At 44.1% G+C, this 26,413-nt stretch overlaps 1 protein-coding gene across 2 annotated transcripts in view; it reads left to right on the top strand.

Moving 5' to 3' along the window:
• Positions 1–200: 200 nt before the first annotated feature.
• Positions 201–26,413, top strand: part of Net1 (neuroepithelial cell transforming 1) — a 34,279-nt gene continuing 8,066 nt past the window's right edge. Inside the window, exons 1-3 of one of the 2 annotated variants that reach the window (XM_052157386.1) lie at positions 201–481; positions 5,930–5,996; positions 10,196–10,255. In XM_052157386.1, the coding sequence (XP_052013346.1) occupies positions 354–481; positions 5,930–5,996; positions 10,196–10,255 (255 nt within the window). In that variant the 5' untranslated portion in view covers positions 201–353. Of the gene's footprint in view, positions 482–5,929; positions 5,997–10,195; positions 10,256–24,262; positions 24,505–26,413 lie in introns of those variants that run through there. The other variant, XM_052157387.1, reaches the window with a different exon arrangement.

Below are 26,413 nucleotides of genomic sequence, written 5' to 3'. Positions count from 1 at the left end.
ACCGTTCTAGTGAATAGAGACTGCCTTTGGGAGAGTAAGGTGTGTAGTTAGAATAAAAATCCCCAAACACTTAACTTTCACCCCACCACTTTCCCTTTGTCCTTCAAGCTCCTAAAAGTGCGCGGTAAGGTCTTCTGACTGGGGCGGGACTCCACGTAGCCTAGCAACCGCTTCCCGCTCTCTGGTTGGCCGATCGCTGGGCAGCCGCCATTTTCAAATCCCCGGATGATGGCGGTAGCTGCTCTCTGCTAGAAGGCAACTTGCTGCCTCGCAGAAGCCGGCGGGCACCGTGCCCGCCACGATCGGTCTCCTGGGCACTGGGCCACAGCCCCCACCCCACCCCCTCTCCGGACATGGAGCCAGAGCCGGTGGCTCAGAAGCAGCCCCGGCCGCGGAGGAGAAGCCGCAGGGCCTCAGTGCTCAGCGAGGAACGAGCCGCGGGGCTTCCGGCGGACCTACCCCGGCCGGCGGCGAGCGAGAGGTGAGGGTGGCCGGAGGTGGGCAGGGAGAGCCGGGTGGTCTGGAGTCTCAGGACAGGGATGGACGGGAGAGCCGGGAGGTGACGGAGGACTGGCAATGGTGCAGGGGAGGGTGGGGAAGGCCGAGCAGGAATGCCGCGGGAGGAGAGTGCGCTGGCCAGCGGGATGCACCAAGGGCTAGCCTTGAGCCCAGGCTCCAAAGGCGACTGCCCGGGCTGATTAGAAAGGGCGGACTCCTTGGACTTGTTGACAGTCTCCTTTAACCCCTTCCCTGGGGAACCGTACTTCTGCACCAGAGCTGTTTTCTACGAGGAGCTAGCTGTGGGACCGGGTGGTGGTGGCGCACGCCTGTAATTCCAGCACTCTGGGAGGCAGAGGCAGGGGGATTTCTGAGTTCAAGGCCAGCCTGGTCTACAGAGTGAGTTCCAGGACAGCCAGGGCTACACAGAGAAACCCTGTCTTGAAAAACACAAATCAAAAAACAAAACAAAAAACAAAAAAGAAGCTAGTTGTGGGTGCAGGCTCTCCCTTCAAGCCCGTCCTGGATACTGTGGTGAGAAGAGGAATTGTCACCTGAGCAGACACCAACCCTTTCAGCCTGCTTTTAAAAGCAGCTTTGCAAATAAAATGGGTTGGGTTTTTTTGTTTGTTTGTTTGTTCGGTTTTTTGTTTGTTTTTTGTTTTTGTTTGGTTTTTTTGGTTTTTTGTGTTTTTTTGTTTTGTTTTGTTTTTGTTTTGCCGACCAGAACAGGCTCCTAAAAAGAAGAGATCAGAGAAAGACAAGGCACTTTCTGGCTTTTCAGTTAGTAGCACATTTTCACATTCTGTGTTGTGTCTTCATTTCTATGTGTCTGGAAAAGATGAACCCTAGACTGATTTCAGAAATCTGTGTCTGGAAGAGAGGCTGTGGAAGTCACAATATTTTTATTAAATGGGAAATTGAAATGGCATTGTCTGGACTACTCTGTCATTCTTTGGACCTTCGAAATACGAGAAATTGTCTCAAAGTACTAAGTATAGTGGTTTCCCATTATAATGTTAGACATTGAAGTTACAAAATATGTAACTTGGTTCGGATTCTGTGTCTGTGCAGTGAGTTTATGCTAATATCTGCTTTCATATAAGGCATTGTGAACTTCATTATTTATGGGCCTGTGCAGATCTCCGCATAAATCTTGGCTGTCAGATTTTAATCTGTAAAAATAACAGACCTGTGTCTGCCCCATCTTTTCAGGTGTCCCCACAGTCCACTTGACATGATTTCAGTTTTTTGGGTTTTGTTTCTCAGACAAGTTCTCCCTGTGTAACTCGGTCATCCCAGAAATCACTTCGTAGAGACGCTGGCCGCAAACTCATTCAGTCCTTCTGTGCCAGAGCTATTCTCCACCGGAAACTGGTGGACTGCAGGTGCTCAGACAAAAATCCATTTCCTCTCCTTACTGACAGTTCCAAAAATCAGAATTGTCAGTAAGGAGAGGAAATGCCACCAAGCAGGCTCCAACTGCCTAAAACTGGTCTTTCTTCCTTAGCCTCCTCCGTTCTCGGATTGCAGTGTGAACCTCCTTACCCAGGTCATTTGATATGATGTTAAACTAATCTTTTATATAACTTATAGTCCATTCATGCCAAATGATTTTGAGGAATAAACAAACACCTTACTTTCATTAACTAGGCATGGGTAAACCCATTGTATTAAGTAACTCTATAAAGAAGCTAAGTTCTTTCACTTGGTGCTGATTTTTATTAGTTTGAAGTTTAAGGTAATATTTACCCAAATTCTTGCCTTCTGAAACTTACTCTCGTCCAATCAGACCCATGTCTTCAAGAAAGAAGTCATCTTTGAGGCTGAGAATTACAAGAATTAGGATGGACCAGTTAAGGAACAGAAAAGGTGGACTCCAGATGAACGGAAGCAGTGTTTCATTCCACACTCAGTCTGTAATACTGTTGCACCTGCCCTAATATCAGACACTGTTGAGGATTCTAGTGAACAAAAACAAGCAGAGCTCTTGCTCTTGGGAGGAGTTTGTCACACCATGTAGTGGATTTAAGCCGTTTTGATTCTGTGCAGAAGAGGAAAGATTCTAGGACTCAGAGTTGGTAGGTGACTCCAAGGAAATACTATCTTCCAGACATAAGAGCTATGATACACATCTAAACTCACAGACATTGAAAGAATGTACAAGACCTGCAATAGGTAAACCAGACAAAATCCTAGCACTGAGAATGGGGAGAGTGGACACACCTTCCCACCCAGAACCAAGAAGCTGATTGTGATTGATACCTGCTGGGGAAAGGAAAATTGTTGTTTTGTTTTGTTCCAGTGGAATATCAGCCACACTTCAGAGCAAGGTCCACGCCCAAGTGTCTTAGTCAGTGTTGCATTTCTGTGAAAAGACACCATAATTGAGGCAACTCTTTTTTCTTTTTTTTTTCTTTTTTGATTTTTTTCGAGACAGGCTTTCTCTGTATAGCCCTGACTGTCCTCTATAGACCAGGCTGGCCTCAGACTTAGAAATCCCCCTGCTTCTGCCTCCCAGAGTGCTGGGATTACAGGCGTGCGCCACCACCGCCCAGCCGAGGCAACTCTTAGAAAAGAAAGATTAACTGAGGCTGGCTTACAGAGTCCAGTCCGTTATCACCATGGAAGCATGGTGGCGTGTAAGCAGACATTGTGCTCGGAAAGTAGTCAGAGTTCTGTATCCCCATCTGCAGGCAGAAGACAGTCTGACTGGGCCTGGCATGGGCTTTGGAAACCTCAAAATTAATCCTCAGTGACATACTTCCTCCAACAAGGCCACACCTTTTAATCCTAATCTTTTCAAAGAGTTTGCATTCATATATATAAGCCAAAGGCGTTGGCTTAGGTTTTTTTCAAAACTTACTTTAATAAGGGTTCTTAAATGCTTCAACCTCCCTTCTGGCCTGCCACCTACCAGAGGTAATGGAAAGGAAAGGTTAATAAGACAAAGAGAGATGTGGATGAGGAGAATCCAATCTTCATTGTCAGGATATCAGCAGCTCAGTCAGTTAGTTCACAGGAATCAGCAGCGGTAGCTCGATCCACTGGCAAACACCATTCACTAATCAACAAGGGCTGTTTGATCTAGGAGAAACCACAAGGCTTTGCCAGGCACCAATTGGCTCAAGTCCAAGGAAGCTGCAGGAAACCACTGGAATATCATGAAAAGTTCTTTGGTGCGTTTCTCTCCATGAAGTCATGACAAGCCGTGATCAGTGAAGAAGGCAAGAAAAAAAAAAACAATGCCAGAGAGTCATCCACTGTCTGTTGGGTTATACCTATGCTTGTTCCAAGCATCCTGTGTCCTTTCAAGCGTCCATTCCAGCAAAACACCACATGCCCTTTTTCCAGGCTGCTTCCAGAAAAACATCATGTGTCTATTCTCAGCAAAATATCTTCTCATGTGTGCTTCAGCAAAAACATCTTCTCATAAGGCAGTTTCCAAAAAAACATTACATGACACAGTGAGTCTCCAAAGAAACCAGCAATTTCTACTTCATATAGGGGCCGTTCTTATTCAGACCACCACAGCAGGGATAGTTGGCCCACACAAAACAGATACCATGTTTTCATGTAGTCGATTGTTTGGTTGTTTTGATATGTGTATCCTGCAGATAAATGAGTTTGTTTTGGTATTTTTGTCTTAATGTCTTTTTTAAGTAGTTTTGATTTTTGTTTTTTTGTTGTTTTTCCTGTTCGTTTTGAGATGGGAGGAGATCACAAGTTGGGCAGCGTGGAGGTGGGAAGGATCTAGGGGGGGCTGGGAGAGGGAAAAGAGTATGATCAAAGTATAGTCTGTGGAGGAGAAATTCCTATTTCACTTTTACTTGTTTGGGTGGTTTAGGGAGTGGGTATAGGCATGTGTGTTCACCATGTGCACCCTAGAGATCAAACAGTGGCGGATTTGATGGCAGGAGCTTTGTACCGTGTAAGCGATCTGAATAGTCAGTTTTACTGTTCTTTGGTGAAGCCTTTCTGATAGCCATCTTACCTTTATTGTCTTTGCTGACATACACACTTCTGTTTTCTCTGTAACTTAGAAAAGCTTGTAATTTTTGCAGTCTGTAGTGTTATGTATTTATGCATCTGTAGTGTCATGTACGATAAATATTGATCATGCTTGAGAGTCAAGGTAAGAGTCAGACTTACAAATGGACCTGGCCACAAGGCTAAATAGTAACTTATATAAAAATTGATGTAAATAGCTAGAATTTTATTACCAACTATCTGCTTTAAGTTTTTGTCCTGCTTCTTAAATTGTTCTTTAAGATTTATTTTTAATAAAATGTCTATTTTGCTTGCATGTATGTATATGTGCTATGTGTGTGACTAGTGCTCATGATGACCAAAAAAACCAGGACATTGGATCCCTGGAGTTGGAGTTAAGGTTGCTGGGAGCCACCAAGTGGTGCTGGGAACTCGAGTCCTCTACAGGAGCAGGAAGTGGTCTTAACTGACAGCGCTATCTCTCCAGCCCCACCCTGACATCTTAGAATCCACCAGAAAAGGCCAGATGCACACTGTATCTGCAGTCACAATGGTTATCACTTCCTGTTCTCTACTTAGCCGGGAGCTTCCCCAGGACAGCTCCAGCCGGCTTATACCTGCACCTCCCTCCCCACTTTTGTCCGTTATAAAACTTACCCCCCCCCTTTACCACCTGAACCCCTGCTGAAGGCAAGTGATGCTGGCTGCCTCCTGTGTGTCAGCAAGCTCAGACTGTTTCACTTTCCTTTGGCTGGCATTTATCCACATTGGAAACTTACCTTTGTTCCACATTCTATACACCTTACGTGATTAGCAGTGTAGCTTGTGGTTATCATCTATGCCATGCTTTGGTCAATATGTGTATTTTGTGTGTGTGTGTGTGTGTGTGTGTGTGTGTGTGTGTATTGTCAATGTAGGTACATATTTTTGTGAATATGCAGGCCTATATTTTAGAAAGGTAAAAGCAGGTTCCTCTTGCTTTAACTCCAGATTTTACAAATCAGGAGAAATTTACATTAACATAAATAAGAGGATTTGGGTTTTATTAATGGTTTCTTTACTTATTTTAGAATATTAGCCATAAGTTTTGAATTGTCCCACGTACATTTATAAGTTCACTTGGTTTTTATCATTAATAAGATGATTATTAAGGCTGCTGTCATATTAATGATTTTATAGTTTTGAGTGGTGTGTACACTCATGAGATGAACTGTGTTTGGTTTGGAAAATAATCTCTTTTCAGTGTAAAGATTCTGGGGATGGCATATACCCTGCTATATTTTGATACTATCAGGAAAAGCAGTTTTCTCTCAGGCTGTTGACATTGGATCACTATTTTAACTCGTTTTGAGACTAAGACTGTAAATATAATGGCTTTTTAATCTGTCAAGTATCTTACTATTTTGAAATTGTTCTCTTTATCTGACTCTTCTGTCCGTAGATGCTCCCTTCGGAGAGGCAACTCCTTCACATTTTTAACCCCCGGCCCACACTGGGACTTAACTTTGGTGAGTAGCTACCTGGGTTTTCATCTCCACACATTAGACTCCATTCCTGGGTTATCTTTCATTCTGCTGTACAGCTCACTTGTGCTTCTGAGTATCTCAGGAAGCGGAGCTTCTAAAGCTGTAGTTAGTCCTATATTCCCAACAAGCTGAAAGTTTTATTTCAAGTAAATAAAACATTTCTCAAAGTACTCATATTAATTCACCTTTAACACTGAACTGTTTAGTTCCTTTGAGTGTTCTAAGTAAGACATTACTTTATTCTTTGACAACTTCTTTTTGATTGATTGATTGATTGATTGATTGATTTTATGAGTACACTGATGCTGTCTTCAGACGCACCAAAAGAGGGCATTAGATCCCATTACAGATGGTTGTTAGCCACCATGTGGTTGCTGGGAATTGAACTCAGGACCTCTGGAAGAGCAGTCAGTACCGGCTCTCCAGCTCCAACAACTTTTTATACTAAGTTAAGAATATATAAATGTTTGCTGATGTTATATATTTATACACATACATACATATATACATGTATGTATATATGTGTGTGTGTAAATACATACACATACATATATAATAAGTGAATAATTATCTGCTATTGGTTCCCCCAAGACAGAAACCATTTTTAGGGTAAGGAGGGTCTTTTTTTTAAGATTTATTTCTTTTTATTTTAGGTATATGGATGTTTTGCCTGCATGTATATATGTCTGTGCACCATGCACATACATTGCCTATGGAAGCCAGAATCCTCTGTAACTAGAGTTTCATGTGGTTGTTAGTTGCCTTGTGAATGCTGGGAGTTGAACTTGTGTTCTATAAGAGCCAATTGTGTTCTTAACCACTAAGCCATCTCTCTAAACCTAAGACAAGATTTTACAGAGGCATTTAGTTTTCTGTGATATGGTGAAGAAAGGTTTTTTGGTTTTTTTTGTTTTTTGGGTTTTTTTGGGTTTTGTTTGTTTGTTTGTTTTTTGTTTTTTTGTTTTTTGTTTTTTTGTTTTTTTGTTTTTTGTTTTGTTTTGTTTTGGTACTTAAAACTTAGTATACCGTAATGCACGTATAAATAAATCTTGTTTTTTTATGTTTTTCTTATTTAAGGAAAATAACAAAACAGTGATTCATTTTCTGTTTTTCCAAGTGTTATTTGTATGTCTGAATGTTTAGATGGATTCAACAAAACATGATTAATCTGTATCCTGTTCTTCTGTATTTCATATTTCTGTTGGGCATTCCTAGACTTTTTTACCCATTACATGTATCATTTATCCAATGTTATATAGAAACTTTTATGATTTTAGCACAATTTGTATACTCATTTGAAATATTTTTATTGTAGAAATGGGATCAAATTTAATAGAAATAAGGCCTTGAAAAAATGTGTGCAACATTTATGGGGAAATCCTGGAAACATTGAAGAACATGGAGGACCTGGTTGAGTGGAGAGATGCTTTCTCTTCATACAGGAAAAGACTGTCATTAAAAAAAAAAGTCCCTTCCCTTCAAATTACTCCACATTTTGAGTGGCTTTAAAAGTGCTCTGATTAGAGTTTCCTGGTCCCTGCTCTACAATTCTCATGGCAGGCGACTCAGACCACAAGCGTACAGATTGGGAACACATAACTGCTGTTAGTGGCTAAGGCTTAGTGTGAGATAGACTCCCATTTGGTAAGTAGACCAAGAAACAAAACCGAGAATCCAGAAAATGGTCCCGTTCCTTCGTCCTTTCCTTTACTGTAACAAGTTCCTGAAAGGAGCAAACTGTTTTGTCAGTTCCCAAGGTTTCAGCCAGTGTTGGCAACTCCATTGTTCCTGGGCCATATTGAACAGAAAGACCTGAAGGAGCAAATCTCTTCATCTTGTGGTGGGTAGGAAACAGGAGACCAGACGTAGTCTGCATTTCCAGGGCACACTCCCACAGACCTCCTCTCTCCAACTAGGCCCCTCCAGCCACAGTTGGAGTAGTCATTGATGAGAGTCAGACCCTCATGATGCAGACATTTCCCCCAAAGTCACCCCCTGAACACTGCCTGCTTCCAGTCATGAGCAGTTTGCAGAGAACAGTTCATATCCAGACCACAGTCGCCGTGTTTGAGAATTTACTCTATCTGCTGGTACGATAAGAGAACAGGGCTCTTGGCAAATCGTGTCAGGGTGGAAGAAGGCAGCTGATTATATGAGCACGTGCTTTGTACTAGCAGCTGATTCTGTGTCCACATGCTTTGTCCTAACAAGTGACTCCAGAGGGATGGACATGAAGCCTGAATGTATTTGAAGGGAGCAATGGCCCACTGTCTCAGATCCTGTCAGCTGGCTCTGCTCCTGTGAGCACAAGTGCAGATGGTCATGTGCCTCATATGTGCTCACAGGTCAGGTCGTGTGCGCTCTTTCCCCACAGACTCCCTTGTTAATGAGTTTTCTTCTCCTCTCCTTCCTACGCAGGTCTGTCGTAACCCATGTCGGCACTCCATATATGTTGCTCTAGATTCCGTGCAAGTTGTTTGCTAGCTAATATGCTGGTTCCCCAGACAGAAACATTTAGGAGTTGGGGTTAGCTCGCTTCACAGTCATGATCTTTTTTTTTTTTCTTTTCTTTCTTTTTCTTTTTTTTTTTTTTTTTTTTAACATGGCCTCTTTTCCCCCTAGATTTTCAAGGCAGGGTTTCTCTGTGTAGCATGGGCTGACCTGGAACTTGCTCTGCAGACCAGGCTAGCCTCAAACCCACAGAGATATGCCTGCCTCTGCTTCCCAAGTGCAGGGATTAAAGGTGTGCACCACTGCCATCTGGTTAGCATGACCTTCCAGTCAATGAAGCTGGCTTACAGTCTGTGACTTTGGTTTTGGAGTTTCTTCCCGGTACTGACTTACCACGTTCCTTCATTACTATCTCGTCTTCCCGGTGTCTTCTCGGTGCAGCTGGGAATGCTGTGGTGCAGCATTGCTGCTTGAATGTTTCTTTCTGGTGAGCCTTCATTTATGTGTGTTTTGCTTGCATGAGTGGATATGCTCCATTCCTGGAGGTCAGAAGAGGGTATTGGATTTACTGGAAGTGGAGTTATGGGTGTTTGTAAAACGTTGTGTGGGTGCTGCTAATCAAACCTGGGTCCTTGCACGATCAACAAGTGCTCTTAACAGCTGAGCTGTCTCTCCAGCTCCCAAGGATTTGAACTTGAGGTTTTTTTCCCCCACTTAAATTATGTTTTGTTTCCCCTTTGCACAAGAGGGAGAGGGGAGGGGGAGATAGCTTTTCTACCTTCACAGAGCTCCTTCCATTTTCACAGTGAATGGACTCGGCTTGCTCTGTCTGCTCTGCTTTCTAGCTCTCTCACCCCCCTCCATCTATCGAGGTGTTTCTCTCTTCTCTCTTAACTACTCTGCTCAGTTCTAATTGCACTCCAAGCCCTTCTCCTGGGTCAGGAACTAGAAAAGAGCCTTCGATGGTCAGCTTTGGGTATTTGAAGAGAGAGAATGTGTTAAGCTGTTTGGGGTGTGGGGAGATAAGATGCTCCTTAAGGAGCTCCTTAAGTATTGACGAGGAACTGTGTCCTAGGCCGGGCAGCACTGGCAACAAGCAGAGCTCAGAGATTACTCACACTGTTCCGGCACATGGCGGGTCCTCTTGCATTTGATAAATCCTGCTTCAGGCAATAAACCTGAGATTAGGCTATGAGAAAGATTTTCCCCCTATAAAAGACTTCCCTCACCCCTTTATAAACAATAAGTTCCTTTTTAGAAACCCGCTGCACTTCTGATTGAATATTTTCTTTTTCTTGTAACAGTTCAGATGGCTCATAACTTAAGAGAGTCTGCAAATGCCACGAGTGAGCTCTGTAGTGATGTAGAGTCTCTTCTGCACGTGAGCAGGCAGTCAGAGGGGCCTATTGAGGCCATGCAACACCAGAGACCATCTGTGAATCTCCCTATTCAAAATCATTTTTTTCTTTTAAAGTAATATTTATCCTGTTTATGTGTGTGCCTGTGGGTATAGGGGTGCCCACAAAGGTGCAGGAGATTGTGAGCTGGGTCCGCAGGAGATTGTGAACTGCTGACAGAGGTGCTGGGACCAGAACCCCTGTCCAATGGAAGAGCGGCCATCAGTCTTAACTGCCCCAGCTCCTTGGAGTGGTTTTACCGGTTGAATGAAGTCTTTGTTTGATGCAATAGCATAGTTTTATGTATGAGCCAAATCTCTTTTTTTCTTACAGAAAAGAAAACGAAAAGAGAAAGATGACGACGTCGTAAGCCTTAGCAGCCTTGATTTGAAGGTAAGCCCTGCGACCGTGTTAAAGTACGAGCAGCATTTCATCCTGTGCTGTGGGGACGGTGAGTGTTGGGTTCGCGAGGGGCAAAGGTGTCATTCCATTTTTTTTTAAAGTTCAAAACTGAATGGTATTGGCTACAGATTCCCTCTGCGGTGGTTTGAGTGAGAATGTCCCTCACAGGCTCATATATTTTCATGCTTGGTCCCCAGCTGATGAACAGTTTGGAAAGATTAGGAGGATTTGGGAGGATTGGCCTTGTTAGAGAAGGTATATCAATGTAGGTGAGCTTTGGAGTTTCAAAACGCCATACCAGGCCCTGTAGCATTCCCATTTCTCTCTCTCTCTCTCTCTCTCTCTCTCTCTCTCTCTCTCTCTCTCTCTCTCTCTCTCTCTCAGATTGCCTTGGTCATGGTATCTTTTCACAGCAATAGAACCATAAGACACCCTCTTTTTTGTGGTTCTACTTCTTGTTGAGGGTAAAAAGAAAACCATTCTCAAAACAGTGTTGCTGGGTGGTGGTGGCGTACGCCTGTAATCCCAGCACTCTGGGAGGCAGAGGCAGTCGGATTTCTGAGTTCGAGGCCAACCTGGTCTACAGAGTGAGTTCCAGGACAGCCAGGGCTACACAGAGAAACCCTGTCTTGAAAAAACAAAATAAAAAATAAAATAAACCTAAAAACAATAAAACAGCGATAAGAATCAAGTAACAGTAAAGAGCCAAGGGGCTACGGTCTATGCGGACACAAAGGTGGCAGTAGGCTCGTCATAGCATGTCGCTCCTTCCCGGATGACCAGGCTCTCTCTGCTCTGGCCTGTTCATTGGTGTGCACTAGACTCAGAGGAGTCAAAACTTCTATGTAAAATCTCCCCAACACTAAATGCTAGGTCAGTTAGGGTTTTGTTTTGTTTTGTTTTGTTTCATTTAAAACAAAAACTAAGCAAGCCTACAAGTTAACTGGCCTCAAATATGTGGCCTGTAGTATAAAGCATTCGCAGTTATATAAAATACTTGGGTACTCTGTTATTAAAACTTATTAAGCCAGAATCTAGTGTCCTTGGAATTAACCAGGTTTTGTCAGTTGGTAAATGCTGGGCATGGAGCGTCAGTGGCCTGGGACCTGTGAACGTCTGCTTTTACAGGGTGGGTTTTCTTTTTCTCTGTTCAAGTGATTTTTTATTTTAAGTCGTCAGAATAGAAAAGCACTGGGTTAGAGTGTGGCATTCTCACAGTTCTCTCTGGAGAAGCACACTACGCATGTTCTCTGTGTTTGCCTTTCTAATATAACCAGTGTGTATAATTTATGTCAGTCCTACTGCCGGGACCTGATTTACTTTATTTATGGGTTTGGTTTGGTTTTGGTTTGTTTTTTCGAGACAGGGTTTCTCTGTGTAGCCCTGGCTGTCCTGGAACTCACTCTGTAGACAAGGCTAGCCTCCAACTCAGAAATCTGCCTACTTCTGCCTCCCAAGTGCTGGGACTAAAGGCGTGTGCCACCACTGCCCAGCTACCTTATTTATCTTTATGTTCTGTAACCTAGCCACACACCCTGATGTGTAGTAAGTAATCAGAACAACACTTGGCAGACGAAATGTATCAAGTAATAAAGGTCAGAAGAATTAAAGAAGACCAGAGTCCCTAAGTAGATGGTGCGATCATTGGGTTGTGTGTTTGATTTTGGACATCAGGTGTTTAGAACTTAATACTGATGGTAGTTGAATTTTCATATTAGAAATCCTTACTACATTGTCCTATCATTGTGATTGTTTGTTACAAGTTTCTTCAGGTAAAACGTGTGTGTGTGTGTGTGTGTGTGTGTGAGAGAGAGAGAGAGAGAGAGAGAGAGAGAGAGAGAGAGAGAGAGAGAGAGAGAGAGAGAGAGAGAGTAAAGAGCCTTATTCTGTATCATATGTAAAATAGCTCATATCTGGGTTCATGTTTTGTTTTTTTAAGGCATTTCTCACCTTTATACTGTTACCTGCTATAAACTTGCCTCTGCCTTTTGACATGAAGTCAAAAGTGGCCCTTGATTTTGTTATTAAGAAAGGCTCTGGGGTGAGCAATACTGCATGGAAGGGTTCCTTTTTTCTTTTTCTTTTTTATTCTTTAACCTGTTTTTACAGTCCAGTCTTTATCCCCCTCCCAGTCTGCCCTCTGACCACCCTCATCCCATACCTCCCCCAACTTCCCACCCTGTCTCCAAGAGGATGTCCCCATCCCTCTACCCCACCCTACCAGACCTCCCCACTCCCTGTGGCCTCAAGTCTCAAGGGTTAGGTGCATCTTCTCTCACTGAGGCCAGACCAGGAAGTCCTCTGGTATCTATGTGTTGGGGGCCTCATATTGACTGGTGTGTGCTGCCTGGTTGGTGGTTCGGTGTCTGAGAGATCTCGTGGTCCAGGTCAGTTGAGACTACTGGTCTTTCTGTGGAGTCATCCTCCTCCTCAACATCTTCCAGCCCTTCCCTAATTCAACCACAGAGGTCCTTGGTTGGGTGTAAATCTCTGCATCTGACTCTTTCAGCTTCTTGTTGGGCCTCTCAGAGGACAGCCACGCTAGGCTCCTGTCTGTAAGAACACCATAGCATCAGTAATAGACAGGCCTTGGGGCCTCCCCTGAGCTGGATCCCAAGTTGGGCCAGTCACTGGACCTTCTTCCCCTCAGGTTCCTCTCCATTTTTGTCCCTGCAGTTCTTTCAGACAGGAACAATTCTGAGTCAGAGCTTTTGACATTGATATGGCAACCCCATCTCTCCACTTGATGTCCTTTTCTGCTGGAGGTGAACTCTACAAGTCCCCTTTCTCACGGTAGGGCATTTCATCTAAGATCCCTCCCTCTGAGTCCTGAGAGTCTCTCACCTCCCAGGTCTGTGGTACATTCTAGAGGGTCCCCCACCTCCTACCTCCTGAGGTTGCCTGTTTCCATTCTTTCTGCTGGCCCCATGAAAGGGTTCTTTAAGTAGAAAACATGATTTTAAAAACCAGAGGGCTTCAAAACATTTTTAACTCTGCAAGTGTTTAATTCTTTTTGTGATGTTCACATGTAGGGAGCTCAGCTCTTTGAACAGTTCAAAAGTGTATCAGAGATTACATTCTAAGTACTGGTATACTCTGCCAATTGGATTAAGCATAATGAAATAATACACAAATGAGAAATTATTTTTAAGGCATCGGGATTAAGTTTTTAAGGCATTGAGAATGAAAATAATGATTTGGCAGCTTTTAACTTAACCCTGTAAACACCTCTTTTGATAAGTGACCTCTTTGGAACCTTGGTAAGTAATTTGGTACTATTCCTAGGCACACGTATGAACAGTTGGAGGCAGCAGCATGTGGCTGGCATGGGAACGCTAGTGATTTAGCCAGTCTCTGTTGAGGAGTGCCCTGGGCATGCCATCTGCCTTTTGATATGGCTGATCTTTCTCCACCTTCTATCTTGTAAATTATCAAATATTATTTCCCTGGGATAAATTCCATAAAATAAAGCCAGCTCCCGGCCCCAGTGATGAAAGTAAGACAATCTGGATATAGATGCAAGGAAATCGTGGTTCACAGTCAAAAGTAAAAGCTAAGTTCATGATCAATGTTCTAAGAAACTGTTGCTGTGCCCACAGTATATAAGTGTAGATTATCTTAGACTGCTAGGTATGTATTTAAACCTTTTTCATTTATATTATGCTTCTTAATACACAGGAACATTTTTCTTACCAAAAAAAAAAAAAAAACTTAAAAAGTGGTCAGCTATTTAATGTGTCACCAAGGCAACTTCTGTTCGTGTATACACTTGACAATATATGAATCCCTTTGTACAATAGGATTACAGAGGCTATCATAATCCACTAACCCTTTCAGAGTAGCCATGTATGTATGTATGTATGTATGTATATGTATATGTATGTATGTATGTACTAAACATTCTGTGTCAACTGGCTTCTCTGAGTCAGGAAGACCTGTGTGTAGTCTGGAGTGTAGGTAATTGGAGCTATAATTACAGAGTTGAAAGTTTCAGTTTGCTAATTCTGTGCATTTACCTTCCAAAAACATTATAGCTTCACAGTTAGTTCACTGTCAGCCTGTGGTGATAAGCACACAGCTGCATTCTTCCTCACTGTGTATTTTATGACTTTTTTAGACTTTTCCCAACTTTGGCATAGTGCCCAAACAAAAAAATCAGTAAAGAAATCAAATACTTAAAGAGCACTTAAACCACTTGAATCTGATCCAGCAATAGCAGAATCCTCATTTTCCTCAAATGTACAAAGGATATTTTTCAGGTACCCATGTGTTAGACTGGAAAACAAGCCTTGATAAACTTTACGAGACTGAAATAACACAAACTGTTTTTTTTCTGGTCTTAGTAAAATAAAACAGGGAAGTAATTATCAAGGGGAAAATAGAAAATCCATAAGTATATGAAAAAGTACACTGTTTTTAAAACACAGCAGTGCATTGAAAGGCAGATCTCAGGGGACATGTAAACGCTTGCAGGCTCTTGAAGGAAAGCCCAGCTGGCCACGGGCGTCACAGCCTGGGTTCCAGTGCTTAGAACAGCAGAGGCAGGAGAATCACAAGTTTAAGGCCACCGCCTAACTTCACTCTGAGGATCTAGCAAAAGAAAAGCAGTTTCAATGTAAAGCAAAGGAAAGGAGGGTGCAGAAACGGACAGTGCGATTGAAAAGCCACAGAATTTCTTTTACTGTTGAGAATAGTTTTAGCTATCCTGGGTTTTTTGTTATTCCAGATAAATTTGAGAATTGTATTTTCTAACTCTGTGAAGAACTGAGTTGGGATTTTGATGGGGATTGCATTGAATCTGTAGATTACTTTTGGCAAGATGGCCATTTTAACTATATTAATCCTGCCAATCCACAAGCATGGCAGATTTTTCCATTTTCTGAGATCTTTGATTTCCTTCTTCAGAGACCTGAAGTTCTTGTCGTATAGATCTTTCACTTGTTTGGTTAGAGTCACACCAAGATACTTTATATTGTTTGTGGCTATTGTGAAGGGTGTCATTTCCCTAACATCTTTCTCAGCTTGATTATCCTTTGAGTATAGGTAGGCAACTGATTTGCTTGAGTTGATTTTATAACCTGCCACTTTGCTGAAGTTGTTTATCAGCTAGCTGTAGGAGTTCTAGTATCCCAGACCTCAAGTAATACTACAGAGCAGTAGTGTTAAAAACTGCATGGTATTGGCACAGGGACAGGCAAGTGGACCAATGGAATAGAATTGAAATCCCAGAAATGAATCCACACACCTATGGTTACTTGATCTTCAACAAAGGAGCGGAAAACATCCAGTGGAAAAAAGATAGCCTTTTCAACAAATGGTGCTAGTTCAACTGGAGGTCAGCATGCAGGAGAATGTGAATTGATCCATTCTTATCTTCTTGTACTAAGCTCAACTCCAAGGACCTCCACATAAATCCAGACACACTGAAACTAATAGAAAAGAAACTGGGGAAAACCCTTGAGGACATAGGCACAGGGGAAAAGTTCCTGAACAGAACACCAATAGCTTATGCTCTAAGATCAAGAATTGACAAATGGGATCTCATAAAATTACAAAGTTTCTGTAAGGCAAGGACACGTCAAAAGGACAAAAGGGCAACCAACAAACTGGGAAAAGATCTTCACCAATCCTACATCTGATAGAGGGCTAATATCCAATATATACAAGGAACTCAAGAAGTTAGACCCCAGGGAACCAAATAACCCTATTAAAAAAATGGGGTACAGACCTAAAGAAAGAATTTTCACCTGAGGAAATTCAGATGGCCGAGAAGCACCTTAAGAAATGTTCAACATCATTAGCTATTAGGGAAATGCAAATCAAAACAACCCTGAAATTTCACCTCACACCAGTCAGAATGGCTAAGGTTTAAAAACTCAGGAGATAGCAGGTGTTGGCGAGGATGTGGAGAAAGGGGAACACTCCTCCACTGCTGGTGGGATTGTAAGATGGTACAACCACTATGGAAATCAGTCTGGCGGTTCCTAAGAAAGCTGGACATGACACTTTGGGAGGACCCTGCTATACCTCTCCTGGGCATATACCCAGAGGATTCCCCAGCATGCAATAAGGGCGCATACTCCACTATGTTCATAGCAGCCCTATTTATAATAGCCAGAAGCTGGAAAGAACCCAGATATCCCTCAGTAGAGGAATGGATACAGAAAATGTGGTATATATACACAATGGAGTACTATTCAGCAATTAAATACAATGAATTCATGAATTTTTAGGCAAATGGATGGAACTAGAAAATATCATCCTAAGCGAGGTAACGCAATCACAAAAGAATATACACATGGAATGCAATCATTGATAAGTGTATATTAATTAGCCCTGAAGCTCTGAATACTGAAGATATAATTAGCATATCAAATGATTCCCATGAAGAAGGAAGAAGAGGGCCCTAATCCTGGAAAGGCTTGATCCAGCACTGTAGGGGAGTTCCAGGACAGAGAAAAAGGAGGGGAAAGATAGGAGAATGGATGGAGAGGAGAGGACTGATGGGACATATGGGGAGGAGACTGGGAAAGGGGAAAGCTTTTAGAATGTAAACAAAGAATATAGAAAATAGATAGATAGATAGATAGATAGATAGATAGATAGATAGATAGATAGATAGATAGATAGAAAAGAAAAGCCACAGAAATTCACTGAAACCAAAATTCATTTCTTGGAAAAGCTTATCGGAACTGACAAACCTTTGTATACCTTGAGCAAGGAAAAAGGAAGGCTCGAATGACTAAAATGCTAAATATAGGAAAAGACTATTACTTCCAACTATATAAAAGCAAAGCACTGGTAAAGCAGCACCATGAGAAACAACGCCTGTTGGACCACCCAGACGTGGCAAGCGCAGAGACAAACCAACCCACGCAGCAGGAGCAAAGCCGGACACGCCCGTGCCCAGCAAACGGCGGAGAGAGCCTGGACAAGACAGCTTCACTGCTTAAAGTACGCTCAGTGTTTCAAGAATTACCATATCCTCCGATTCTCTGGAACAAAACAAAAACAAAAGAACAAAAAACCACTGAAAGCAAGAGGGACTGCTCCCTAATTCCGAAGCCAGAATCACTCTGATGACAGAGCTAAAGAAGGCACAAGAAACACGGTAAACCAGTATCTTAGAAACACCTCCATAGCATCTCAACAAGAAGATACTAAGAGTGGATCCAGCAGTGTGAATCTCGCACCTCACTGAGCATTGGAAGGACATGCACACAGTAGAACATCATTCACAACTAAAGACAAGGCACTTAGGGCATGCGGCAGTGCAGACAAACGAAAGATGTCACCCCAAGGGGACGAGCCGACGCCCCTGCGCACAGGGTCCTCTGTCCGCAGCTCTGACTACCATGAGCCAGGCCTCTTCCTGTGTGGCCACCTCCGTGCCGTCATCCATGTCTGTCTCACAGTTTCCTCTGTCTAGCTTCTCAGTGTGGCTCCTCAAGCCCCTGACTAATTAGCTGAAGTGTTTGCCTCTGCTCAGGAGACTCCTGGGCCTCCTCTCCCCCTCCTCCCAGCCCATGGGATGAGCAGCTGAGTGTGCACCTTAGCCTCTGTCTCTCTCCCGTAGACAGTGCGGGAGTGATCCATTTTCTGCTCACAGCAGTGTGTGAAGTTAATCCGTTTATCTTCTGTCGGTTTGTTGTAGAGAATGGCCACCTACCACCGGTACACCAGACAGCTGGCAGTCTGGCTCATGACTTACTGTAACTTACTGGTGTCCTGTACTCCTGCTCAAGCATGGTTCCCCGTGGCCCGTTTCTGTCGCATCATAGACTGCCCTGACACGCCTGGCACTGCCCCTCTGGGGCAGCTCTGACGTCATGGCGTGCTGTTTGTAGGAGGGAGCTGAGCCCTTGTTTGGTTCGCCAGCACACCAGGAGCTGTTTTCAGCAGCAGTTTTCTATCATGGGAGGCATAGCCTTGCTCGAACATCCTAGGCCTCTGCATTCTGTTCCTGACCTTGCCAGAGGTGTCACACAGCATTCCTGTCTGCCATTAACACATCAGACCAGATCAGTTGTACAAAGTAGGTAGCTTAAATCACAGCCTGCTGCAGGGATTTCTCTGGCTCAGTCCCACTCAAACCTCAAGACTTTGACAGTACCTTGGTAGTCAGCCTTTCAGGCATCTCATTCTCGGATGAAAGAATTCCCAGAGGCAGCAGACTGCTCCCTTCAGAAACTGTTGGGCCCTGCCTGCGGCTGTGTTCTCGTCCTGGTGGATGCAGTTTCGGACTGCCTGTCCTTCAAAGGACAGTCCAGAAAGCCTCCAGCCGTTGGCTCTATTAAAACTCCCAGTGTGGGAACTCTGAGTTGTCATGGCATGTATTTGATTTCCTAAGGCATCCAGAATACTTCCTGTTTACTAAGACTAACATAATGTTTTATGGACTATCGGGGTCATTGCAAAGTCAGTGGCAAGCAACAAGACAGCCAGCAGACTCAGAACATGAAAGAATACGGACTCCCATCCTCCCCTCATAAACTGATTGACTCTGCGGTCACCCGGTGACAGTTCCAAGAACACAGACCAGGTTAACAGTCAGAGACCAGACGCCAGAGGCGCTGTCCCAGTGAGACCAAGCACTCTGTACGCGGGCAGAGGAAGAAACACCACATCCGGTTACCGCGGCCTACTGCCTCTCACCACAGCCCGCCAAGCAGCTCTCAAGAGGTGTGTGTGTGTGTGTGTGTGTGTGTGTGTGTGTGTGTGTAGGAGGCCACCACGCCCACAGTCCACTCCTTGCCTGATGGCTGTTCTCAGTGTGTTCCCAGCAGGCAGTACTGACGCTTCAGATCTCAGCCTAAATGTAAGGATTCAGACAACAAGGACACTGAAGTTGGCTGTTGCCACCACGATTCAGAAAACATTCAGAAGGATCTGCTGAATATTTTTTCCAGGACTTTTAAAGATTCATGGTAAAAATTAATTTTATTAATAAAAAGTAATTAAAATTTAAAATGTAAAGCAGTTCTCAAAAACTACAGTTTCCCCCATTATTCGTTTGTCAGCACTTTTTATAAGGCCACTGCCTTGCCCTGCATTAGTAGAACCCTCATCTACAGTCCTCTCGGCGTTGTAGCGCTGAGGGATTCGATTGCAGAAACCCTGTAAGGATTTCCTGTCTGTAAGGCCAGGCACAGTGTAGGTCACGGAGCCTGGGGTCCCGCCCTGGAATGAGCTCTCACTGACAGATGGCCTATGTTGAGATGTCATCTCACGTAATAGATGGACAGTGAACCGGGAGATGAACATGTGATGTGTGTAAGCCAGTTTCCACCCTAGGCAGAGCTGTTCTTGCTGGGACACAATGAGGAGGCATGTAAAATACACCATGGAGTGGTTTCCTCAGGAAACTGAAGAGGAGAGCTTATTACCTACACGGGTAATGACACGGCCAGCTCTGTGGGCTTAGCACGCCCTCTGCATCACCTATTCCACATAGCCTAAGCACAAATCGCACACAGCAGCTTTTAATGAGCACAGTGGAGGGCAAGCAATGCTCTGAGGTGAGGCGTGATGCTGTGTGGAGGCCGGGGAAGAGTGCTGAAGACAGACGTGGCCTGGGCCGGTGGAGGGTCAGAGAAAATGGGAGGACTCCAGCATCCTCCTGCATCAGAAGAGATGTGGGCTGGCTAGAGGATGCAGGGGGAAAGGCACTGGCCACACCCCCAGAGTCTGATCCACAGGACCACAGTGGAAGGAGGCCCTAAAGTTGTCCTCTGAATTATATCTGCACACATACCTATCACACACACAACAGTAATAGTAATAAAAGATTTCAAGACAGGAAATAATACACTGTACTTGTGATTTTTATTATCCTGTGTATCTGAGACAAAGTCACCACAGACAGCAGTACCCACTTTCTTTGGTATTTGTGTTGTCTTTACAAAGAACAATAGCACTTAATTGATCTCAGCTAAGCTCTTTTCTAAACCAAAGTGCTTACTAAAGCTTGAATACACACACTTCTAAAATCAGTGACTTTTTTTTTAAAAAAAAAAAAACAAATCCACAAACCCCTCTGTTACTCGTGGCCTGCACGGAGCGCCTGCCCTTGGTAGCGGCGTATTCCTACTGAGAAGCGTGGATTTCCAAAACTTCCCAGGTCTTTATTGATGCTTCCTTTTTTAGTAACATTTTAAATGTTATTTATAACTTAACTATTTTCGTTAGATAAGTAATACTGGTTTGTAATTTTAACTCTAGAGTTTTAAAAATAGAGCAGTTCCTTGCACTTGGAAAAAGTGCTGAAGCGTTTCTGACCTGCAGAGTGCCTCATGCACTACGCAACGGTATTCAAAAAAAAAAGTCTACTTTATTAACTAGATACATGAGGGTCGGAAGTATGCATTTTAATTGTCATTTATTTTTTTCTTCAAATGAAAAATTTGCTTATGTAATCATCTATATAATAACCTAAACAAACATGATTGCCTTGTTGAGAAAAGCAGGTTGCCCCTGCACTTCACAGTATTTCCTGCAGAGGGCAGCAGAGAACTTAGTTGGTCTCTGGCAGTCCTCAGCCTGCTTGCCAACTTACTGATAAGGAAAATGGAATCAGTTCCTACAGTAAAAGCTGTGGTTACTTTCAAGGTCGTGTTTACTTCACATTAAATGTGGGAGGGGTGTAATAAGGATCGCCTAACAGTCCCTTTGTGGTGGACAGAGGACACAATATGACCTTTCTCTTGTTCTCTCCATCAAGGCAGAACAAAGAATCTATAACTAAATCTGGGCCTTGGCAACCAGTAGTTTTATCAGAAACTTGACTCTATTTACCAAACTGTGTTATTTTTATATAAGTGAAGGGTAAGTTTTAATTTTTACATCTTATTCCCCACACAATGGAAATTGAATCAGCTAATTACCTCATGGTGCCGTCAGTCAAGAGCCGTGAAAAACTTGGTATTGACAGCCTCGTCAGCCATGTCCCCTGGCTGATATAAGACCCAACATTAAACAACCAGAATCATCTCTGTGCCTGTCCTGTTACTGTAAGTCACCTCAAGTCCCAACCTTCACCCGTGGTCTCCTCCATAAGACATTGGCAGTTATTAAATGAATATCAGCACAGGACTCAGGAGGTTTATATTTGAAACCTAGTTCTACTGAATAATGCTTTCTAGGCACTGTGTAGGCACCAGAACAGATGCTCAGGGCTTTATGCCTGGTCTCTTATCTGAAAGATAAACCACCACAAAGTTAAACACATTCCACTCTTTCCTGGTCACCTGCACCTTTGGACAAGTTTCTTAAATCCCCATCTTTCTGTCTTTAAGATTATGGCAGTGGTATTTTGTAGCATCATTAAAGTCACAGGCATGGAGCTGTACCACAGAGCTAGAGTTCCGTTTTTGTTTGTTTGCTGTTGTTTTGGTTTTAACTGGTCCATTATGCCAGATCCGATTTGCTCCACATAGACTTTGTGCTTGAGACGCCAGCCCTCCCTCTGGGGTCCCAGCTGAAGGAGGGATGAGAGCTATCCTTTCCCCTCCCTCCCTTGGCTGTACTTCACACAGAGCTGAGTGGAAAAACAGCTCGGAGAAGACATTGGGCAAGGGACCCATGAGAGCTCCCTGGCCGCCTCTTTCCTAACTGCCACTGCACGTGGTCCTCTTCCCTACTGAGACTGTGGCCATGGGCTTGGCCTCACTTGCATTGTTTTTTAACTGAGGAAGCTAACTGGACCAGACGTCTCAGCGCGTCCTGGCCTACACTGTTTACTGGTATTATCTCGAAGAACCTAAGCAGACCTTTGATCTTACCTGAAAGTCCACAATCTCTAGGTGCCTCCAAGGAGAGCTGTGTAGACTCTGTGTATACACAGCCAGCTTTAAAGCTAAGTCACCGTCAGCCGGGTGTAGCCAAGTAACAGGTGACTGGCCGAGTTGAGCACTCGCCACTGCTCAAAATTTCCAAGTTCAAAACAGCCAGGTGCATCGTCCCGTCGATGTCTGAATGTGGCAGCGCAGGCCTGAGGTCCAGCACACAAGAGGCAGACGCAGAGCCCGAAAGTGCGTAGTGTGTTCCAGGCCAGCCGTGGCTCCTTAGAGACACACCCCCTTCCCCCAGAAAAACCACCTTGGTAGTCACAGACACAGCATTGACCCTTCCTAGACGGGGTGCTGCTAGGCGGTACGTTGGTAACGGGCTTTAGTCTCCTCTCCTGTTTTCCACCACCTCCCCTCAGGCCTCACCTCTGTCCCTGCTGACAGGCGGGCAAGAGGCGCTCAGTGAGCACGTGTAGACCCCTCCCTCCTCCCCTCTTTCTTGCTCTTTCTCTCTTGCAAAATTCTCTCTCCCTTGACAGTCGTTCCTCTGTTTACCCCTTGGACTGTGTTTTCATTCAGATTTTTTCCCAAAGAAAATCCATGCAAATGTCTTCCGCACACCCCTCCGGAATGACTCCAAATACTGGCTGAGTGGCTGGCTTCACGTGTGTGTTGTTGTTGCTTCAGATGCAGTGTATCAAAATGAAATTGAGTATTTTCTTGCAAAATCATTGTTGTACTTGTGAAACAGTTGCTCATATTTTTAAATTCATTGACATTTCGTGTGTCCTCTCCTTTCCCACTGCCCCAGCCTCAGGCAGAGAGAGCTCCTGGTACTTTGCGCCGCAGGAGACTTGCCTGTTTGCCCAGTCACCTTTTAACCACCTTCAACACCTCCAGCCCGACGTTAGCAGCCAGGCTCTGCACTGTTGTCAGCCAGTGGCCTGGTAGGAGTCCGTCTCCTCATCCTTGTGCTCCTATTCAATCCTGTGAAGCAGCCTGGCATCGGAGGTCCACAGAACCGCCACTGTTAGACTTTGTCCTGCCTGCGAGCTTTCCCACCCGCGTGTCAGGGGAGGGCCCCGGGTGGCACTGCCGGCTAGCTGCACCACTTACTTGGGACTCCCAGAAGCCTTTATCCCTGCCTTCCATGTAGCCTGCGCCACATACTAGGATCTCAGCTACAAAGCCTACCATTTTGTCACCTGGTATCTGGACTTGTGCCTTTTCATACCGGACTTATTTTATGCTCATAAATACTTAACAATAGCTTTGCAGTTTAGATATCATATCTGCACACTGTTAAGATGAGCCTTCTATGCAAAACAATACAGGAGGAAGTCTGCTTTATCTCAGGCCCTGACTGGAGCTATAGTAGCCCTCCATAAAGGGAAGTTATGCAAAGTCAGCAGCTTGCCTCTCCTGGGTGACTTTCCCTGGGGTGGGTGTATCCTTCCCTGTTAAAATGCCAGGCTTTGGAAGCTGGACTACAGACTCTATTACGACCACATCAAGATAAGTTTAGGGAAGGGTCCTGCTGCGTGTTGTATTGGCATAAAATGTCTCACACCAAGTTGTGAGTTGTTAAGTGTCTGGTGACCAGCATACAGAGCCAGTGTAGCTTTACCCAGGAGTAGATGGTCCAGCAGGAATAAACTTAAGGTGCTCACTGGGGTTCCAGCAGTCCTTGAATTAAAAAGGGGGGGGGGGGGGGCAGGAACTACTTTAGTTTTTTCAGTGCCCAAAGTAACAGATTTACTGTGACATTTTCATATATGCCCCTCCCCCCATTACTCCCTTGGCCCCCATAGGAACCTTGTTTTAAGAGGCAGGTGATTTTACAGTTGTGCTTAAGCCAGTGCTGTTGGGTAACTAGGCTCCTCTTTAACACACAACTTTTTAGCCCAGAAGTCTTTGCTGTTTTTTAACCCATACTCAGCCCTTTCCAAGGCACTAGTTTTACAGAACAGGGTCTCTGTCAGTAAGTGCTGGAGAAGTAACTGAGGTAGGTAGGTTCCTCTGGCGTTCGTTCTCTCTGGTAGTGTAGCCTCCCTCCAGTGGACTTCTGCTCTTCCTGTGAGAGTTGCAGTGCCTTTTTATTGCTCCCAGCTCCGGGAGGAGCAGCCTAGGTGCGCCCCTCGGCGGGTAGCGGGAGTCACGTGGGTCCCGGCCCCGCCCCGCCCCGGACTCCTGAGCTCTGCATGCGAGCCGCTGCCTTTGCAGACGCAGAGCTCGGCGGCAGCGAGCAGGAGGTGTGGGCGCATGGCTGCCGGGCCAGGCTGAGCTCTCGGAAGAAAAGCCCCTGCAGGGCTGACTCGCATGTGGACTAACCCGAAAGATTTGAAGGGACACTTGTAAAGCATGGTGGCGCATGATGAGATCGGAGGTCTCCTGCCCATTAAAAGGACGATCCGAGTCCTAGACGTTAATAACCAGCCCTTCAGGGAGCAGGAGGTAAGAGCGACCGAACGGCCGAAGGAATGTTTCCCAGCTCGCCAGAACTTCGGAGACTTTAAAGTTCATTTCAAACTTTTAATCGTGTTACATCCTAAAATGTGTAACTATTATAAGCAAGGCTGAAATGTATTTAGGAACTGTGGTCTAAGTTTAAGCAGTTTTTTATTTAGCATAGCTTAATTGTGAAAAGTTACATACAAAGGAGATTTTAAATATATGAGTCTCTGGGTAAACATTTCTCATGTTCAATATGGTTGTGCTTTTTTTTTTTCTTCCTAACTTACATTACTAAGTCTTGGGGACTGTTTTAAGGAAGGAAAGAAAAATAAAAATATTTTCCTCTCAATGCTGGTGAATAAGTGAGTAAAGTCCGACCTGGGATCCGTGTTCCTTCCCCGTGTAGTCAAGCTCGCCGTGCCCACGCTCTGCCTGCCTGGCTTTTCTTGAAGTCCTTTTGACTTTGGTCTTTATGAACATTTATGAAAAAAATTATTTAATGCAATTTTTTGTAATCTTGGCAGTTGATTGGTGCTGCGGTGTGCCCTGCTGCCCAGTCCCGCCCATGGTAGAAATGGTTATGGCTTCAGCCTACCAAATCTTTTGAAGATAGTGATTTTCTTTTTTGTGAAAAATACATATAATTGTCCATTTTAAAAAATGAGCATTTTAATCGCATGCCTCAAGGAAACTTTGTTATACCTTGGGGCACAATTGCCAGGGAGTGTGCTTTTATTTGGGGGGGTTGCTACTGAATGCTGTTATTTGTTTGGGTTCACTTTTTCTTACATTTTATAAAATGAATAAGCATTGTCTTGGTAGAGAATGATTCCTCACACAGTTCTGTGACCCAAGGAAGCTTATGGTCTAGGACACCAAGCCTGAGCCTCTTTGGTAGTGTGACAGGGGCCACTTTCCTGGCCTCTTTACTTTGTGATCAAAACTTGACTTTATCTTTATCAAAAAAACTTTTTTATTCTTGTTTTTCTGTTTTTAAAGTTGTTGCCAAGTGAGAGATTATGTTTGAGCAATCCAGAAAGAATAAAACTGAAACACAGACTGACCTTCACAGTGTCAGTGTGGCTTGTAATGAAGTGACATCATGGGGGGGGGGGTGACAAAAAGCTAAATTCACCAAAGGATGTCATCCAGGCTGCTGTGTTTATAAATAAGATACATCCCAGGAAAGCTTTAAAGTAGACTTAATTTTCTTACAGATATTCTGGAAATAGTTTAGGACACAGAGTTGGTGGAGGTGAACCCAACCGAGTTCTCAAAGCCCAGGTCAGGCAGATTTCCCTGTGGGGTGGGTGCTCTGGCCAGCTGAACTAGATAATAGTCTGACTAAAGATTAACCTAAGTAAACAGCGTAGACTCTTGAGAGTGTCGCGTCCCCTCCCAAGCGAACCTTAGCCCTCATAAAAGGCTGCCCACGTAGAAGCTGCCGGTCAGCACTTGGTGGTTATGCGCCCAGATTTGCTGCTAGTCCTTAGGGAAGCCAGAATGCTGTGGGTGTCTGAATGCGGGGACTCATCCCGTCCAAATATCCCTGCTGAGTGCTGTCTGGGAGAAGAGGGTGTGACAGCAGTCTCCTGATGCAGATGCCATGTCCTTAGTAAATCAGATCACTGAGGTGGTTCTCTGGGACCCTCGGGACTGCTTTTGCTTATAATTTACACAGCTCAGATCGTAATCCTTATGCCTAAAAATCCAGATTTTGCTCCTACCTTTGTGCTGACTGTGCATGCCTAATCCATTTTACTTGTGACTCCACCTAAAATAAAATAAAATTACATATGATCTTTTCTTCAACTAATGTCTCTGTCCTGAAATTGACAGTAGGCCATTTCCAGTAACATGTTTTTACCTTTCCTTAAAGTTTTTCATTATCAAAAAAGGAGTTCCCACA

This window comes from Apodemus sylvaticus, chromosome 14 (genome assembly GCF_947179515.1).
Source record: "Apodemus sylvaticus chromosome 14, mApoSyl1.1, whole genome shotgun sequence".
NCBI lineage: Eukaryota > Metazoa > Chordata > Mammalia > Rodentia > Muridae > Apodemus > Apodemus sylvaticus.
Note: the sequence above shows the minus strand (reverse complement) of the source record. Positions and strands in the feature narration are given on the sequence as shown.